Source organism: Stenella coeruleoalba (genome assembly GCF_951394435.1).
Source record: "Stenella coeruleoalba genome assembly, chromosome: 15".
Taxonomy (NCBI): domain Eukaryota; kingdom Metazoa; phylum Chordata; class Mammalia; order Artiodactyla; family Delphinidae; genus Stenella; species Stenella coeruleoalba.
Genome location: NC_137161.1, coordinates 59,673,374 through 59,693,567, shown reverse-complemented (window position 1 = coordinate 59,693,567; position 20,194 = coordinate 59,673,374). Strand labels below are relative to the sequence as shown.

Below are 20,194 nucleotides of genomic sequence, written 5' to 3'. Positions count from 1 at the left end.
ATTTGTGACCCTCTGTGTTCAGCTTCCGCCGCTTTCCTCACCTGCTCTGATGAGGGGTCATGGGGACCCTACAGACACTTCGGGGAGTTGAACTACCTTGTGGAGCCAGACATTTACATGCCTTCAGGGACAGGAAAGTGATTTTTTTAATTATAAAAATTATTGTGTAGTGGTTTATATAGGTTATAGACTTGCTATTTTATAGAAAACAAAAATAGAGTTATAATAGAAAGTTTTGCTTTTATTGATTTAGTTTTCCATCTTTGTCAGTGTTATATGTGCACACAGATTAATGAGTCAGATCGTACACAGGATGTGGTGAGAAGCATAGCTTACGACTTCTCACCTGCCCATTGGTCACTTCCCAGAGGCCACCACTACCAATGATTTTAGCTAATTTTGTTTACAATCACATACATAATTCTAAATAACATGCTTATGCTGCTATTTCTGGATCTCCTTATTGTTGCTTATTGAATTTGCATCTTCGCTAAATCCTAATTTTGGTTATATTGGTATTTAGTGTTTCTAATAGTTCATCTATATATACAGTATTTTAAACACTACTCACAGCTGAGCCATTTAATAAGCCATGATTATTTCTCCTGCAGATTTTATTTGCATTTTTAAAATAAAATTTCTTAGTTTTTTAAATGTACTGGATCAACCTCAGTCTCTCCTTCAAAAGGTTTAAGTGCACATACCTTTGGAAGATATGTCAATACATTAAAAAAATATTAGGCATTCTATCAGTTTCAGCTTCTTGAAGAAATTTCTCCTAAAGCCCTCTGTTTCCTCACCGGTTATTCTCTAACAGCTGTCATCTTAGGATTTCCATTCGTATTCGAGGGACTGACTACCTCTCTCTCATGTTGGATCCTCTTTTCTTTCCTTTGTAGATGGATTATATCCTCTTGCAGCTTCTGGAGAAGAAATTATATCTGAAAATATCTTCAATCTACCCTCACATTAAATTGATAGTTTGGTAGTTAGGCTGGGTATAGAATGTTAGGTAAGGAGTCATCGTTCTCTCAGAATTTCAGAAGCTTTGCTTCCTTGCCTTTGCTCGCTCAGTATGCATATTAAGATGTTTAATTCTGTTCTGATTCTTGATCCTTTATGTGGCATTGGCAACATGTAGGATCTTCTCTTTGTATCCAGGATTCTAAAATAACGCTGTGATGTACCTTGTGTGAATCTGCTTAATCTGTTTAAAGTCATGCCTTTGGTTCTGAAATCTTTTTCAATTATTTCATTGATGATTTTCCCTCTGTGATTTTTTTCTATAGTCTCTGGTACTTGGATTCTTCGGATGCTGCACTTCCTATACTTGTCCTCAAATATTATTTCCTGTTTTTCCATTTCCTTGCATATTGTACTTTCTGAGATATTTCCTCAACTTTATCTTTTAAGCTTTCTACTGAGATTTTCATTTCTGCTACCATAGTTTTTATTTCCAAGAGCTTTTTTGGTCATTAAATGCCTTTTAAAAATAGCATCCTATGGGGCTTCCCTGGTGGCACAGTGGTTGAGAGTCTGCCTGCTGATGCAGGGGACAGGGGTTCGTGCCCCGGTCTGGGAAGATCCCACATGCCAGCGAAGTGGCTGGGCCCGTGAGCCATGGCCGCTGAGCCTGCGCGTCCGGAGCCTGTGCTCCGCAAGGGGAGAGGCCACAACAGTGAGAGGCCCGCGTACAAGCATCCTACCATTGTTTAGTGGAGGCAATATCTTCTTTTCCCTCTCTGAGAATATTAATGATAGTTTTATTTTTTCTCCAAATAGTCTGTTTCCTCCCATTTTGGTTGTTTGTTGTACACTTTCCTTAGGTGTCTTGTTGACCTGGCCGCCTGCTAGTTTAAGGGTGTAGCACACACACAAAACCAGTGCAGCACTAGAAAGCTGATTGGACCCTTTTTGTAGGAGGGCTTGTATTCCATGATCTTCACCATAGTGAAGGCTCCCCCTGTCCCCAGTATCGGTGTCTGTAGGTTTTTCTTTTTTGGCTCTTTTACTCCCATTTCCAAGGATACCTGTCACCACAAATTCCTGGGCCTGTGAGGTTTCTGTAATGTAAAGCAGAGTTCTTTTGTTTGTTTTTCTTTGTTTTGTTTTTATAATTACCTTGTGTCCTCCTCATCAGTGCACCAAGGTATTAGGGGCTGATTAACTTTATTGCCTTTTTTTCTTTTCTTTTTTTTTTGGCTACATTGGGTCTTCATTGCTGCATGCGGGCTTTTTCTGGTTGCAGCGAGCGGGGGGTTACTCTTCGTTGCGGTGCGCGGGCTTCTCATTGCAGTGGCTTCTCTTGTTTTGGAGCATGGGCTCTAGGCGTGTGGGCTTCAGTAGTTGCAGCACGCAGGCTCAATAGTTGTGGCTCACAGGCCCTAGAGCGTGTGAGCTTCAGTAGTTGTGGTGTGTAGGCTCAGTAGTTGAGGTGTGTGGGCTCTAGGGCGCACGAGCTTCAGTAGTTGTGGCTTGCAGGCTCTAGAATGCAGGCTCAGTAGTTGTGGCACACAGGCTTAATTGCTTGGCGGCATGTGGGATCTTCCCGGACCAGGGTTCGAACCCGTGTCCCCTGCATTGGCAGGCGGATTCTTAACCACTGCGCCACCAGGGACATCCCAAAGCAAAGTTTTTTCTTTTCATTCATTTTCTTTACTTTTTTTAAAAAATTGAGATTTAGTATAAATAAAGTGAAATGCAATCAATGCGAAGTGAAGAGCTTGAAAATGTGAGTCCACCCTTAGCCACCACTCAGAGATGGAGAACATTTGCCACACGCCAGAATCCTCCCTCGTGTCTCTTCTCTATCAGTAACCTTTCTGTCACTATCAGTTGGTTTTGCCTGTTCTTGAACTTAATAAAAACAGAACCATACAGTATGTACTCTTCTGGCTTCTACTGTACATAATGTCGAAGATTCATCCATGTTATTGCATGTAGCAGCAATTAGTTCTTTGTTATTGCTATATAGTATCCATCTAGTTATTATATCATAGCTTATTTACTCATTCCACTGTTGATACGGTTATCTGGGTCATTTCTCTTTTGGGGCTTCTATGAATAAAGCTGCCATAAACATTCTTGTTTATGTCTTTTAATAGACCTGTGCACTCATTTTCTTTGAGTGTATTCATGGGAGTGGAATTGCTGGGCCATCAGGAAGATGTAGGTTTAGCTTTGGTAAATACCACCAAAGTGTTTTCCAAAGTGGTTGTACCAAGCCATTTGCTTCTTGACTTTTCCCACTGCCAGATGAATATTTAACTTTGTAAATCGGCTAAGCCCATTACCACTTGTCCATCTGCTTTCTGGTTTCCAGATATCTGTGGCTGTTTTCTCTTCCCCTGTTACCTCTGTCCTGGGAAATTTACTGTCTTTGCAGTAAGGAACAGAGCTAAGTGTGTGTTTTCAATCCACCATCTTTAACTGGAAGCCTCTGTTGTGATTTTTTTTTTTTAATTTTTAAAAATTTATTTTATTTATTTTTGGCTGCGTTGGGTCTTCGTTACTGCGCATGGGCTTTGTCTAGTTGCGGCGAGCAGGCGTTACTCTTCCTTGCGGTGCGCGGGCTTCTCATTGCGGTGGCTTCTCGTTGCGGAACACGGGCTCTTAGGCACGTGGGCTTCAGTAGTTGTGGTTCGTGGGCTCTAGAGCTTAGGCTCAGTAGTTTTGGTGCACGGGCTTATCTGCTCCTCGGCGTGTGGGATCTTCCCGGACCAGGGATCGAACCCATGTCCCCTGCATTGGCAGGAAGATTCTTAACCACTGTGCCACGAGGGAAGCCCCTCTGTTGTGATTTTAAGATGGCTTTTAGCTCTCTCAATCTCACCAAACATAATTATCCCTGTGTTTTTTCTGAGTCATTTCTGCTTAATGGTTTTATAAAAACGTGGTTTTGTGACTCTCAGCCTTTCACAGCTACTGTAGACATTATTTTCTGCATTCTGCATTGTGAACACAATAATAAGATCATTATGATTCCATGTCTTTATCATATATAGTGATTAATAACGAACACAAACTGAAGGTATAGTCTGTTAGGATTCTTTCCCTTAAATTTTTTTCTTCAGTTTGTAAAACTCTGAGTATACTACTGTATTTAGGATTTTTAAGCTGATCAAATAATGTCCAAGTCCAGGCAAATCCGAATACTATAACATTCAACCTTGTAATATCCCAATATTTAATCTCGTAATATCCCAACATTTAACCTGTAGCATCCCAGAATTTAACCTTGTAGCATCCTAACATTTAACCTTGCAGTATCCCAGTATTTAACCTTGCAATAACCCAACATTTAACCTTGTAACATCCCAACATTTACCTTTGTGGTATCCGAACATTAACCTTGTAGTATCACAGCGTTTAACCTTGCAGCATCCCAACATTTAACCTTGTAGCATCCCAACATTTAACCTTGTAGCATCCCAACATTTAATCTTGTAATATCCCAAGCGTGTGTCCCAGGTGTTCCCGTTGCCCTTGAAACTTCTTCACCATTTTGGTTTGCACACCAGGACCAGGAGGCACAGTGGAACTCCTAGAGCCGTGAATTGGGAGTCAGATCATGTTTTCCCAAAGAACCAGTGGTGTATGTTGACCCCCACTGACCCTCTGGGCCCCCTGTGGGGCCTCCTTCCTATGCAGAGATGGCAACTGGCAGGGCAGGATGGCAGCAAGGAGTCCCAGACATCTTTGCTGACAGTGGTGGTGACCATGAGGCAGACAAGGTGACAGGCACCCTCAGTGCCTGAGGTGCTCCCAAGCTCCCAGACTCTGGATGTCCCCGTCCATTTACCACTCAGGCTCTTCCTCAGGAGAGCTAACCCTTTGTCCTGTGCTTAAATTCCTCTTTATCCATCCCTCCTGCATCACAGAACTGGCACGACCATGTTTCTTATCCCCTGGTTACAGTTCACTTCATCTGATATGGTTTTACTCATTAGAATAGTATTAGCATGAGGAGGGGCCCCAGTCAGCTGGTCAACCAGATGTGTCGCGTGTTGTAGTAAAGTAACAGGCTTGTCAGGGTGCAGTCATGCAGGTGCTAATTAGCACATGGTTAGAATTCTATGAATGAGAGCTGATATTATGTTTGTTATTGCTTCTTATAGAGTGAGCTTTTGAGTAACCAGGAGAGTTATATGCTTCACTTGGTCAAACTCAAATAGTGACCTTGGCTTACCTGACTCTTTCTTCAGAATATAATCAGCCTGAAGACCCTTTATCTTTATCTTCCTTGCTTCATCATATATCAGAGATGTGTTATCCCAACACCACTAATTTCATACAGCTTACTTCTAATGTAACAAATAATATTTCGAAGTATAAATAACCACGATTATACCTTTATCGACCCTCTAATCAGATGCATTTAATATACTTACTACCTTACATAATACATTTCTCTCGTCTAGTATATTAAATTCCCTTATGATCATTGTTACCTATGGGTATAAATAGTGGTTAGTTTCCTATGCTAGCTGGTAAGAGAATTTTGAAGGGAAGAAAAGACACAGAATCTGGCAACAAAAACAGAAATCTCAAATGTTTTACTAGAAAGTAAACAGAGTGGCTAGGGAGAAAAGCTTGATTATAACTCTTATGTAGTTGAATTAATACATTCATCCATGTTGTGATGAAAAAAACTAGGTTTTTGTGATTTGGCCTGAGATCTAATCACCAATTACAGTGTTATTTCTGTGACAAACTCTAGTTATATTTCAAACAGCCAGTTTATGAACGAACTTCTGCATACAATACATTTTTCTTTAATATTTATTTTGTTTATTTTATTTATTTATTTGGTTGCTCCCAGTCTTAGTTGTGGCTGGTGGGCTCCTTAGTTGTGGCATGCGAACTCTTAGTTGTGGCATGCCTGTGGGATCTAGTTCCCGGACCAGGGATCGAACCTGGGCCCCTGCATTGGGACTGCAGAGTCTTAACCACCGCGCCACCAGGGAAGTCCCCAAAGTACCTTTTAAAAATATATATTTATTTATTTAATTTATTTATTTGGTTGTGCTGGGTCTTAGTTGTGGCAGGCAGCCTCCTTAGTTGCGGCATGTGGGCTCTTTAGTTGTGGCATGCAAACTCTTCGTTGCGGTGTGCATGTAGGATCTAGTTCCCTGACCAGGGAACAAACCTGGGCCCCCTGCATTGGGAGTGCAGAGTCTTAACCACTGTGCCACCAGGGAAGTCCCCCCACAGTACATTTTTAAAATGAAGACCACTCTAAGAGGTTAAAAAAAGTTTTATAGGGCTTCCCTGGTGGCGCAGTGGTTGAGAGTCCGCCTGCTGATGCAGGGGACACGGGTTCATGCCCCGGTCCAGGAGGATCCCACATGCCGCGGAGCGGCTGGGCCTGTGAGCCATGGCCGCTGAGCCTGCGCGTCTGGAGCCTGTGCTCCGCAACGGGAGAGGCCACGACAGTGAGAGGCCTGCGTACCGCAAAAAAAAAAAAAGTTTTATAATTCTAGTGTCTTCCCCTTTTCTTTTAATACTGCTGGATGCTACAAAGGGGATAATTTATAAACTTTGCAAGTTAGTAAATCCATACTATAATGTTCATAAGTGCAGAATTATGATGAATTCAGAAACTGTAGAGCCTCATTTTTATTTGGAGAAATGACATTACTCCATCAGAATGGAATGCTTAAAAAGATTGGTTTTGATACCCAGAATCTCCCCTACAATTCCAGCGACCTCCCTTTGGCAGATTTGATGCTTTGGTCAAAGGATTTGCTACTCTATATTCCCTATTACCACGACCTGCAGTGCCTGTCTGAATGATTAAACAGATTAAATGGATATATTTCAAGAATGTCTAGAATCCCCCTATATCTGGCACACATTTGGATGTACTAACCATACCTCATAAACCCAGGGGTCAAGTTGTTTATGGCTGGAAGCCTGAAGGCTATTTGTTCTTTGTTGTTACTGAATCGATGGTTCCTTGATCGGTGCTACGAGGATGGTCCTCAGCACCAAGTGGAAGACGTGTCCTCCTCCTGATGGCTCCAGCATAGCCTCGTGTACACACGCTGAGCTTCATGAGGAAAGGGACTGTGTCCATCTCATTCCTCACACTATCCAGGCCACCTAGCTGTGTACACATTATGTCATCGGTTTTTTTGTGTGCGTTTTTTGGCCACACTGCTCGTCATACAGGATCTTGTTCCCCAACCAGGGATCGCACCCGTGCCCCTTGCAGTGAAAGTGCGAAGTCTTAACCACTGGATTGCCAGGGAAGTCCCATGTCTTTGTTTTTTGCTGTAGATACAGCAAGTTTCCTATTGCTACTTTATACGTGGAGAAATGAGGGCAGCACACAGTTAAGTAAGAAGTGGTGTCATGGTGACAGGACTGTTGTCATGATGAAATATTATGTGTGAAGTGCTTTCCTTGGTGCCCTGGCAGATAGAAACCCTCACTGATGATAGCACAGGCCATGTTTATGATTGATTGTTGCCAAAAGAGCACAGCCAGTTGGTCACAGAGTGAGATTTAGAACCGAGTCTTCCCACTCCCTGAGTCCCCAGCAGTGAGCCCCACTGATGGTCCCATTCCCAGGCCAGTCCTCCATGGCTGAGCCCTGGGCTCCACGTAGCTCAGCTCTGAGTCCTCACGCCCCGTCCCCTCCCCCTGTGACTGCAGTAAGCCTTGGTTTGCTTGCCTGTAAACAGTGGTAACAGAACAATGGGATGGATGCTATGTGAACCCCAAATAGTGTGATACCAAAAAAAAAAAAAAAAGCCTCTCTTTATGCTTTAGCTTTGAAGTAATACAAATCCCTTCAAATCAAACCTTTGTCAAGAACTGTGCCATTTTAGAGCTGGTGAAGCTATTGATGAGTACAGTAAGTCCCCTGCATACGAACGAGTTCCATTCCAAGAGCGCGTCCGTTAAGTCCAGTTTGTTCGTGAGTCGAACAAAGTGAGCCTAACACAATCGGCTATTTAGTGCTGTACTGTAATAAGTTTATAAAACTTTTCACACAAATACATGAAAAACAAACAAAAAATAAAGGCATTTTAAATTTTATAGTATAGCACCTTGAAAAGTACAGTAGTACAGTAGTACAGCTGGCACACAGGGGCTGGCATCGAGTGAACAGGCAAGAAGAGCCACTGACTGGAGGAGGGAGAGGAGGTGGGGGGTGGTAGAGCTGAAGGATGGTCAGCAGTAGGAGACGAGGGCGAGCTGCAGTTCCACTCACGCCTGACGTGGATGGCACAGGTCTGGTCCCTTGGTGGATTCAGTTCTATTGACTCTCTTGAAGAAACGATCCAGTGATGTCTGGGTCGTAGCTCTTTTTTTCTCCTCACAGATGACACGGTAGCACTGGATTGCATTCTGAACGGCTGCTGCCACCTTCATGTACCGTTCTGTGTTGGGGTCCTGTGCCTCAAAAACTAACAGTGCCTCCTCAAATAAAGAAAGTCCCCTTGCCATTTCCTGCGTCGTGAATCTCTTCAGTGCTGCAGTTACTTCCTTTTCCTCTTGTCACTCCACTCCCTCAATTAATTTCACTTTTGCTTCCATCGTTATTGCTTGGCACTTCTTAGCAGTACCAGCTACATCACCACTGCTTTTACGCTTGCTTCTGGACATCTTGGACTTGAAATAAAGATACTGTACTTCTATACTCTATACACTGCTAGACAGTAAAGTACACAAAAGCACAACCACTCGTAGAGGATACACGCTCGTGACAATGTGCGCCAGACACGTGAGCTAACTTATGTGATTGGACATGCGAACACATGTTAGCATGTTTGAAAGTTCACAACTTGAAGGTTCATATGTAGGGGACTTACTGTAAGTACAAAACTCTTGGTTGCTTTTGCAAAGTGGCAGGGACACTTCAGCTGGTAAGAAGTACCATTCTGTTTCAGGCATAGTCTGGAAATATGCAAGTTGTGAATTGGGCAAGGTTTTCAGAAGATGTCTCTTGCGTAAGGTGCCACAAGGCCATCCATTGGGCCACCAAAGGGACAAGGTGAGGATCAGATGGGATAAAGTATAAGAAGATGAGATTAAGTTTATGAAACTTTGAATAGTTTGTGATCGGGAGAGGTGAATGATTCAACACGCTGGTGGCCTGGCTGAAAAAAAGAACTCATGCCGATGGCTGTGTGAGAACAGCTTGTCCAGGGGTGCTCGTGGCAGATGGGCCAGTCAGGAGGGTATTGCGGTCCTCTGGGCAGTGAGCTATAACCAGGGGAGAGGAGACATGGTCTTGCCGGTTCTAGGATGTGGAAAGGATGGGTAGAGAGGAATTTAAGTAGAGGAGAAAGGGTTAGCTTTCCTGGACAGGGGTTAGGATTTCAGTGTATGAATTTTGGGGGTGTGGGAGCAATTCAGTCCATAGGAGGCAGATGCTGCTACCTGTTTACAGCTTCGCAGATTGCAAGAAGCCATACGTCATGCCTTCAATTGCCTAAAAATTGGCCACAACTCTGTTAGTAAAAGAGACTTTAGAAGACCAGAGAAACAGTGTGTGTGTGTAGAAGTTGGTTTGCAACTGGGTGGAGAAGCTGCTGGACTTCTGTTCTTGTCAGAAGGCCTGGACTGAGGAGCAAGGGTTCTAAGGCTGCCCCGCCGATAACCTGCTGCTGAAATTAGGAAGAGGAGGGATGAGAAATGGTGTTCCATGCATATCCCAGTATCTTCCTGTTAATTTCTCTTTTTTTAAAGATTTTTTGATGTCCACCATTTCTTTCTTAAGTCTTTACTGAATTTGTTACAGTATTCCTTCTGTTTTATGTTTTGATTCTTCGGCCCTGAGGCATGTGGGATCTTAGCTCCCCCACCAGGGGTCGAAGCCGCACCCCCTGCGTTGGAAGGCTAAGTCTTAACCACTGGACCTCTAGGGAAGTCCCTCCTATTAATTTCTGTATTCAGTCAAATTAGACCAAATCCATCCACATATCTACCAAGCATCTTCACTGTGCAAAGAACATGCTGATGGAGACCACCCATCACTTAACAGCCCAGCCTGAGAGTGCCGTGGGGAAGCCAGGGTCTGTGTGAGGTCCCAGGTGGGAGGGTACACCTAGGAGCTGGGGCAGGCAGGAGGCTCTGTGGGTGTGAAAGGATTTGACAGAGTGCAGCAGCAGCGGTCTCTCTGCCAGGAAATCCTTCCCCATCACAGGCTGAGTCACCTGCCTCCCCTGCGCCGGCCTCAGCTGGAGAAGTCGTTTGGTTTGCAAGTAACTGCTCAGCATGGGCTTACTCGAGGGCCGCCTTGATTTTGTTGTTCTTTTTGCTGCTGCTGGTATTGAACTGGGAAGTCCACTCTAGATCCCCCTGAATGAGTAGCCCATTACCTCACCTGACTGTTTCTCTACTCTTCCACTATTTCATTTAACTCTTCCTGCCAGTGGTTGAGTGTGTTATCATCAGTCCTCGTTTGAGTTCTTGTGCCTTCAGGGACTGGGGAATATAGAGGTCTTATTTTCATTTACTAAGCAGCATCCTTTCCTGTCGCTTTGCTGCAGAGAACGTTGGTTTCCTTGTTTGTATTTTAAAAAGGAAGAAAATCTTCTTACTAAAACAGTGAATAGATTAATAACCCTGTTGAAATCATTTCGCAGTATCTCTTCTTCAGACGACCTCCACAGAGGAGAGAAAATGCTGTGAAGGTCTCACAGGTGGATGGTTCTTATAAGTAATCTGCTGGTGGGATTTTGCATCACTGTGTGTTGCTGGCTGGGGTGGGTGGTTCAAGGGAAATGGGAGCACGTGAGTTCAATGCTTGTTTCTTGTTCTATCTTTTCTGTAACCAGGCTATATTCTCCGGTGCTTTGCAGCAGCTTCTGTTTTCCTTTACTCCCAAAGGGGGAAACAAATGTGTATTATCATGATGTTTTGTGCTTGGCAGGTACGCACAAAAATTTCTGCAGTAGCTGCCTGCACTTCTGGTTGTGATATACTTTAAGTGACGCGTGGTGGTTATTTTCCCTTCAGGAGTTGGAGCCCTAGTCTGGGGGTGGAAAATGGCAATAACATGGACACCTCTGTTCTTGGAAATGAAGTAACCACTTGGGTTCTCAATAAACAATAAATTGCAGTGCGTTACAATCCTAAGAAAAGCTACATGGCCAAGAGTTCATCTCATCCTTGCAAGGGTTTTACCATTGCTTCTGAAATATTATGGCAATATTCCACGAATAGCCATCCCAGGTACATTCTGATATTTACTTTTAATGTGCCATGCCCGCAAGAGTTTAACTGTGGAATAAATGAACCGGGCGTGGGAGTTTTATCCTAGTAACAACATATAATTTTGTTTAATCATGTTGAGCTGTAAACTAAGCTTTGATAGACCTGCATAAAATTGAAAACCCAAGTTAATGTCAGAAGTTCCGAGAAGAAGAAGGTTCTTCAGCTGCGACACAAATCCCTGGGAGAGAACGCTGAGAACACAGACCCTGAACACCTCTTTGAGAAAGGCTTGCTAGCAGCTGAAGCCAAGCCACACACAGGGGTCTGATATCAGGGACAGTTAAGAAGAATACGGAAGAGAATCCAATATTTGTTTTTTAAGGGCACAGGCTTCCTTCTCCACAGTGGAAAAAGCCACAGATGAGAAAAGCCTGGTCCCACACTGCTCTGAGCAGTCTCTCTGGGGTGCCATCCCCTGGGGAGAAAAATGATGCCAGGTACTCACCAAACCTACTGCACGTCCCCTGAAGATGACGAGCCTTGCAGAGACGTCTGGGCTTGTCCAGCATCTATGTAAAGTCATCCAGTTTAGTTCAGTTCTAATGACTTTCTGATTAGAAACATAAACGTGTGTGTGTGCGTACACGCAGTGTGATGTATGTGTAATTAATATACATGCAGTTAGTTATATGTGTTTATTTTTTAGTTATTTATTAATTTTTTTGCGGTACACGGGCCTCTCACTGTTGTGGCCTCTCCCATTGCGGAGCACAGGCTCCGGACGCACAGGCTCAGCGGCCATGGCTCACGGGCCCAGCCGCTGAGCGGCATGTGGGATCTTCCTGGACCGGGGCACGAACCCGTGTCCCCTGCATTGGCAGGTGGACTCTCAACCACTGCACCACCAGGGAAGCCCCCCCCCCAAAAAAATTCTGATATACACAAATGAGTTGAATGTAATGCAGATGTTTTCATTAAACTTGGCTTTTTACCATCTAGAATTTACTCCTTCACTTTGAAATTCTTACCTAAAAATTATTTATATCCCTGGAGAATGTTTTCATTCCTTTAGAAATGATTTTTTTTTTTTTTTTTTTTTGGCTGCACCTCACAGCTTGCAGGATCTTAGCTCCCTGACCAGGGATCGAACCCATGCCCCTGCAGTGGAAATGCGGAGTCCTAACCACTGGACCGCCAGGGAAGTCCCCAGAAATGATACACTGATTGCTCTGTGTACATGGTTGGGTTACTGATAAAGAGGGAAGAATTACTACATTCAGGTGTGGGGTGGAGGGAAGACAGATCACCTTTTCTATACCTGTTTGTACCAAATTCTGGAAATTATCTTGGTATGAATCCTTACCGCTGCCCTCTGAATTGTGGGGTTATCATTCTCATTTCACACATACTGAGGCCAAGGCTCAGAGGACCCAGGTGACTCATTCAAGGCCACACAGCTTGTGAAGGGCAAGAGCCAAGGTCCAAACCCATGTGTCACAGACTCCCCATCCACACCTTGCCAGATGGGGGGTGGGTATAGAAAGTCCTGGAAAAGCTGCGCAAGAGAGGCTTATCTTTGATTGAAGGGATCCAGGGAAGATGGGCTTCGTGGTTTTTAACAGGTTACTGGGGATTATTTGTGATTTCTCCAAGAGCAGCATCCCTCTGAAGTTTGGAAACAAACAAACATCCTGTTGTGTATAATTCACAGCTCTTCACTGTAGATTGCTTTGTAGACAGGGTCTCCTTTCCAAGGTTTGAATAAGTCTGTCTTTTTTTTTTTTTTTTTTTTTTTTTGCGGTACGCGGGCGTCTCACTGCTGTGGCCTCTCCGGTTGCGGAGCACAGGCTCCAGACGCACAGGCTCAGCGGCCATGGCTCACGGGCCCAGCCGCTCCGTGGCATGTGGGATCTTCCCGGACCGGGGCACGAACCCATGTCCCCTGCATCGGCAGGCGGGCTCTCAACCACTGCGCCACCAGGGAAGGCCCTAAGTCTGTCTTTTGAGGTGCTCATTTTTAACTTTTCTGTGTATGGTCATTAGCTACTTGAACATTCTTTGTGTCTTCCTCAGCCAGTGTATGAAGCATTGTGATGAAATGTCTTTTGAAAATCAAGAATGGGAGACACTCTGCACCCCAGTGTATTATAAAGTCCTTGTCTTGTGGATCAGGACTTCATAATACACTGTGACCAGGACACTGTAATGAGAGGCAGCACTCTGAGCCGAAGCACCAAGTTCAGGTTCTCCAATGGGAAAAGAACAGACCAGTGGGGTCTCAGAGGGGTTTAGAGTCAACACAGATACCCACAGTCCAAGTTCAGCTAAGGAAGCAACATCAGTCAATGGCCTCTTCAAACCAGGAGCCCCAGGGCCAGCCCAGACCAGTGAGGAAGCAGATGCTGTCTGTAGGCAAATCCCCAGCACCACCGAGGGAGAGGCTCCTGGTCCCCAGTGCTAGGCAGGACCTGCTTCTCCCCTCGCCTGAGCTCTTTCTGTGGGGACCAGCCAGCCTTTCCCCAGTAGATTCCACTCACCCCCGAGATTGGGGTCTACTGGAAATGCAGCCGCCTGACTGGCCTCCCCTCAATCTTCTTTAATCCTTGGATCCTGAGGCTAAGGATTTTTTTTAATTCTTTTTTTAAAAATGAAAATAATACATAAGCTTTTTAAAGTTTAATTCTTTTTAAAAATGAAACTGATACATAAGCTTGGAAAAAGTGAGGAAGAAAGGAAGGAACTTTAAAAATATAGTCTAAAAGGTTTTCAACCAAATGTGAAAGTCTCCTTCACTCCCCGCTTCTGTTTCCCAGATTTAACCAGAGTTGATAGTTTCCTTTGTATCTTTGGAGAAGTTCTATCCATAATATATGAATATGTGTAAGCCTTTTTAAAATTTATGTGTGATTTTTGCTCCTCCATGTCTTACCTTTTTAATTTAATATATATTACAGATCTTTCCAGAACATCCGTGCAGATCTACCTCTTTATTTTCTCTTCATTTATTTATTTTATTAATAATAATAAAAATAATAATAAAAATATTTCAGTGAGATATGGGTGTTCTGAACTCTTAAGTGTCTTAACAACATAGCTAAAAGTAAGTGAACACCAAACTTGGCAGAATTACCAAGAGAAATCGATCGATCCATAATTAGAGTGATGACCTAACCAGGTCTTTCAGAAACTGATACAGATCAATAGGCCAAAAGCAAAGAATAATGACATAGGAGGTTTGAATCACCCCATTAACAAGTTTGGTTGAGTGGAAATATGAGGGATTCTGTATTCAACAGAGAGTGCACGTTCTGTACACACTCTCATGGGATGTTTAGAAAAGCAGGCATATACTTGCTGTAAAGGAAATCTCACTGCTAATCTTGTGGTTGTAATTTCTGAAGTGGCTTTGTCATTTCCCTCTCTTTCTTTCCTGAGTTAGTTCTACCACTTCCTATTTCACATCTGCCTATTTTCTGACCATCTAAACTGAATTCCTTTATTTCTGCTTTATGTTCTTCTTTCTTAGCTGTAATTGCTTTGTAAAGACTTTGCTGCTTTCTTTTTAATTCATGATGGAAATGAAATGTGGGGTCTAATTTTCATCGGCTCATGGCAGCATTTTTCAGGTGAAATTTTATCATCCCTCGTGAAGGTGGGCTTCTCTCTTTCATCATTTTTCATATGCTGTCTTTGCAGGATGCTGAGCTTATTCCGCAGGACTATCAGGAATCATGTCCTTTCCCCTCTTTGCTTTTCTCAATCATGCTTAATAACATCTGATGCAGATGGGTGTGCTTCTATAATTTACTTGACAGATTGTCTGACTCACTAGTTTGAAAGGAACGGTTTGCGTCTCTTTGACTCACAGCTGACCCTGGTAGCTAAATCAGTACCTTATACATAGTCAGTACTCGATAAATATTTGTTGAATAAATTAGCACCAAAAAAAAAAACCAGATCTGGAATTAAATTGGTCATCTCAAAGCCCATTTATTAAGGTTTTAACACATTATTACAGGAAGCGTGGAAGCCAGGAATCTGAGGGAGGAGGGAACCCACTGTTTGTCCAAGTAATCATCTCCACACTGACTCCTGAGTGCCAGGGGAGATGTGCTTCATGTTAAGGCATTGAGCCCCTGCTCTCTAACACACTGCTAGTAGAATATAAAATGCCTCTTCCGCTGTATGGGGAAGGTTTGGCAAGATACACATGCCAGTTGATGTAGCCGTTTGGACTCTAAGAGTTTTTCCCATAAAAGTGGTCACACAGTCTGCACGGTCGTGTGTATGGTAAGAAAATCTTAAATAGCTGTCGTTTGAGGTTAGCGTTCAGAGCTGGGTCCATACACCTCAGGGGTGCATTTGATGACCCCTTGAAACAGGGCAGAAAAGTCACAACTATTTATATTTATTTTCTAAATAAAAGATAGAAATTCAGCTTCACTAATATTTACAATTAGAATGACTCTACACCATCGCTCAATCAGCAGTTTTGGGTCAGATGGCCAGTTAGACACTGAATTTCCAGGGGAAGGAGGACAGAAGTTCCCATCTCACTTGTTGATTTGTTTTTAACATACGACTGCTTTTTGCAGTTTCCATGTGTCCAGTTGCGTGGATTTCTAGATTATTCTCTAATTCGATATTATAAAGGCACAAGCAGCCTCAGCCGTTTCAGGACATCACCCTCACTCTTCCAGGGACGCCCTGGCGGAAGGAGCAGACGGAGGACCTGCAGCGGGTGCTCAGGACCGTGGACAGCGAGATCCCACTGGTCCTTGTCAGCGGCAACCATGACGTGGGCAATGTCCCCACCCCCGAGACCATCGCGGAGTTCCAGCAGACTTGGGGAGATGACTATTTCAGCTTCTGGGTTGGGGGCGTCCTGTTCCTCGTCCTCAACTCCCAGTTCTTATACGATGCCTCCATGTGCCCTGCCTTGAAGCAGGCCCAGGACCAGTGGCTGGACCAGCAGCTGAGCATCGCAGGGCAGCGGAAGTGCCAGCACGCCATCGTCTTCCAGCACATCCCGCTGTTCCTGCAGAGCGTCGACGAGGACGACAGCTACTTCAACCTCACCAAGCTGGTGCGGAAGGAGATGGCAGACAAGTTCTCCCGAGCAGGTAGGCCTGGGGCCCCAGGTGTCCGGGTGATCTGGAGAGGAGGTGTCCAGATCCTTCTGCTGCCCCTCTGCGGCCTGGCAAAGGGGAGGGAGAATGGGGCTTTGGGCAGGACTGGATTCTCATCCCAGCTCTGGCACTCGTGGCTGTGTGGCCTTAGATGAGCTGCCTTGCCCTCCGAGCCTCAGCTTCCTCGTCTGTAAAGTAGGAGTAGCAGAAGCAGCTCTCTCGTGGGGTGGCTGTGAGGATTCAGTGAGAAGGGGCCTGGATGGGATTAGAACAGCCCCAAGCTGAGTACTGAAGTCATAGCTGCTCACAGCTGAGGATGGGGACCCTGCAGGCTGGGGGCTATTGGGGGGTGGGGGGGGCCGGGCGGGTCTGGTCTGAGTGTGGCTGTATGTGCCCCAGGCAAAGGAAGATGCCAGGAGTATCTTTTCTCATTTCTCTGGGAAGCAGGAACTTGCCCAAGGGCAGATGATATTTAAGAGCCAAACCCTACCAGTATTAGATGTAACCCGGGAAATCCTGGAATGTGGCCATAGGGCAGGTCCTGGAGCCTCATCAGTGTTCCTTTAGTGAGGTGGACTGAGTTCTCCTCCAGAAGTAAGAGGAGAAATCTGTTTAGTCTGATCTTAACCCTGCTGTGAATTTTAAGCTAATCATACACCTGACACATACGTGAGCACACACACACACACACACACACACACACACAGTGAGGACACTCCGTTTCTAGAGATCTCAGTTCTGGTGGCGCTGTGTGCACCGCCAGCCCACACACCTCATTCCTCCTCCTGGGAGCACCTGCAGCTTTCCTCTCACGAGAAATGGTGCGTTCTCGGCCGGTTCCCTGCGTTACCACTGCCTTGGCAGGATGCCGGTTTTGACGGCTGCTGTGTCTCTTGTTTGGGTCCTAATGCCTCCTTTCAGATCTTTCCAGAGTGTACTTCATCGGGCGCCTCTGAAATATAAATGCATTCTTTTATTTGTTAGGGGGTAGGGAGAGGGAGAGGGCCTGACCCAATAAGTAGCAAGCATTCATTAAAAAAAAATCCTGGCACTCTTTTCACCTTTGAGCGTTAAATGTGTTCACATTTACTTGTGAAAAGTACAATAGGCCCTTCTGTATTTTCGAGACATTTTACAAAAAGCTTGCATAATTGGAGACGTTTTCCAACTGTTCCATGGAGATGAAGTTGGAAAACTTCTATCAAAGCCTTTGAAATTTTATGCCATGCTTGAGTTGGTGCAGAAAACCAACTTTTTTTGTTTTTGTTGACAAGGAAATGAAGTGTCAAGATGGCATCAGCACCACCACGGAGACTATTTTGTAACAGAGAATAATGCCGGAGAGAACACTTAGTGCCACTGAAATGATTCCTTTTATATCAAATGTTAAATGATGCAAGTGCCGTCCCCATGGCTGCCCTTTGCTGTCAGCCCCATCCTTGAGTGGCATGGGGTTCTGGGTGTCCCACTGTAGGACGGAGCACATGCGGTCCGGGAGCAGCCCCAGATACTGAGACCTGGAGACGTTTATAAAGAGGGCGATCCCAGCTCTAACAGCGCATCCTCGGGGGAATCCTGCTGCCCACCCACCAGGAACCCCAGAGGGTGACATCGCATCTGGGATGCACCAGCCACCTCCCCCGTCAGGCCTGCAGCCCTGTAAGCGCAGGGAGGATTTGTCGGCACCCCCAGAGCTGGTCTGTGTCTCGGAGGTGGGCTCCAATTGTCCCAGCTCACAGAGACTGATATCTACCACCAGAATGGCATTTTATTAATTTAAAAAAAAATTTTTTTAAACATCTTTATTGGAGTATAATTGCTTTACATTGGTGTGTTAGTTTCTGCTTTATAACAAAGTGAATCAGCTGTACGTATACATATATCCCCATACCTCCTCCCTCTCGCATCTCCCTCCCACCCTCCCTATCCCACCCCCTAGGTAGTCACCAAGTACCAGGCTGATCTCGCTCTGCTGTGCGGCTGCTTCCCGTTGGCTATCTATTTTACATTTTATTAATTTAGAGCAAGGCTGAAATCCTCCCCTTAACCCTAGCAGTGCAGTCTCTTCCCGTAGGCAGAACAGCATGGAAGGCCCAGTTATAATCAGGAGGCTGCTTGCCGAGCATGAGACAGAGCAGAGGGACTAGTTTTCTTATCTGCTCTTTATTTTTCAACAGAAGTATAATTGATTTACAATACTGTGTTAGTTTCAAGTATACAACATAGTGATTCAGTATTTTTGCAGATTATGCTCCATTATAAATTATTACAAGATATTGGGTATAATTCCCTGTGTTGTACAGTACATCCTTGTTACTTATGTATTTTATATATAGTGGTTGGTATCTGTTAATTCCATACCCCTAATTTGTCCCTTCTCCCTTCCCTCTCCCCTTTGATAACCACAAGTTTGTTTTCTATGTCTGTAAGTCTGTTTCTGTTTTGCATATACATTCATTGGTATTATTTTTTAGATTCCACATATAAGTGATACCATATAGTATTTGTCTTTCTCTGTCTGACATATGTCACTGGGCATAATAGTCTTTAGATCCATCCGTGTTGCTGCATATGGCAGTATTCCTTTTTCATGGCTGAGTAATATTCCTGTGTGTGTGTGTGTGTGTGTGTGTGTGTGTGTGTGTGTGTGTGTGTGTATCACATCTTCTTAATCCAGTTGTCTATTGATGGGCACTTGAGTTGCTTCCATGTCTTGGCTACTGTAAATAATCTTATCAGCTCTTAATGGCCTCTGGTTCTGGAACTCTGATGGATTCTTCTCCAGTAGGGCCTCCTTGCCCAGGAAGATTGATACTTCATGTGCCTTTAATTCTGCCTCTTTAATAGCTCTCCAGCCTGTCCACTTCTTTAGGCCACCATTGCCTCTCAGCTGGGTGGTGGCAACAGCTTTCACTTGGTCCCCCGCCCCACTCTTGCCCCATTCTGGTCCATTCTCCGCTACATCCAGAGGAGTATGTAGCCCAACAGCATCTACCCTTCTGAGGCCCCTTCATACATAGGGTAAGGCTGTCCTCACCCTTTGTCACTGTCTCTGCCTCTTCCATTTCATCTGGCCAACGCCGCCTCAACTTCCTGTATGAGGTGCCCCCAGCCCTGCCCCGCCAGGTTCTTCCTCAGCTTCCCTTGCTCCCAGTGCATTTGAAAGTGTCAGCCTGTCTGAAGCCCCTCTAGACTCTCAGCTCCTTGAGTGCAGGGGAGGCCTGGCTCGGGTCTTAGCCTGTAATAAATGCTTCATCAGTGTTTGTGGAATGAGTGAAGGATGAACCTCTGATGCAGGCTCCTTCCCTCGGTGGCCAACCAGCCCAGCTCATTTCTCTGTTTAGCACCCACTGTGCACCTGGCACAGAGCAGACCAGGTCCCACTCGGTGGAACTCCTGGGCACAGCCTCTGCGTGGTGTGTTCCCGGTGTCAGGCACACATCATGCAGCCTCCTGGTCCTTCGGTTTTGGGTCAGGCCATGCGTGTGACTCTGCTCTGACCCACATGCTGACTTTCCAGGCTCACCCAGCAGTCAGTTACTCTCTTCCCAAGTGGTCCCCTGCTGTTCCCATCAGGTACCACCTTCACTTAGAGGCAGGTGTGCTCTTCTTGGTCACTGGCCTTAGGACCTTCCCTTAGACCTGATTGACCAGGCAAAAGCAGAGAGAAGAGTGCCCTTCCTGCAGTCACCTGTCAGTTTGAGCGGCTTCCCAAACCAGGCCCTTTGCTTAATGGCCTTTCAAACTCAGAACAAAGCATCGGCAGCGTTGGGAAGGTATCGGGATGAGATGCAGCCACAGCTCCGTGGCAGCCTGAGGGGCCAGCCTGGTTTGGGAGCACAGGTAGGTGGGCTGTCATGGGGAATGCAGGCCCCCACGACTCGGTAATGCCG

General features: G+C 45.1%; 1 protein-coding gene across 5 annotated transcripts in view; it reads left to right on the top strand.

Annotated features, from left to right (window-relative positions):
- The window catches only part of CPPED1 (calcineurin like phosphoesterase domain containing 1), a 116,709-nt gene that overhangs the window by 58,452 nt on the left and 38,063 nt on the right, over nt 1–20,194 (top strand). For 4 of the 5 annotated variants that reach the window (XM_079944206.1, XM_079944203.1, XM_079944204.1 and 1 more), the window contains one exon: nt 15,873–16,295. The exons of the other annotated variant lie outside the window; for it this stretch is intronic. In XM_079944206.1, coding sequence (XP_079800332.1) covers nt 15,873–16,295 — 423 coding nt within the window. The remainder of the gene's footprint in view (nt 1–15,872; nt 16,296–20,194) is intronic. 5 annotated transcript variants of the gene reach the window in all.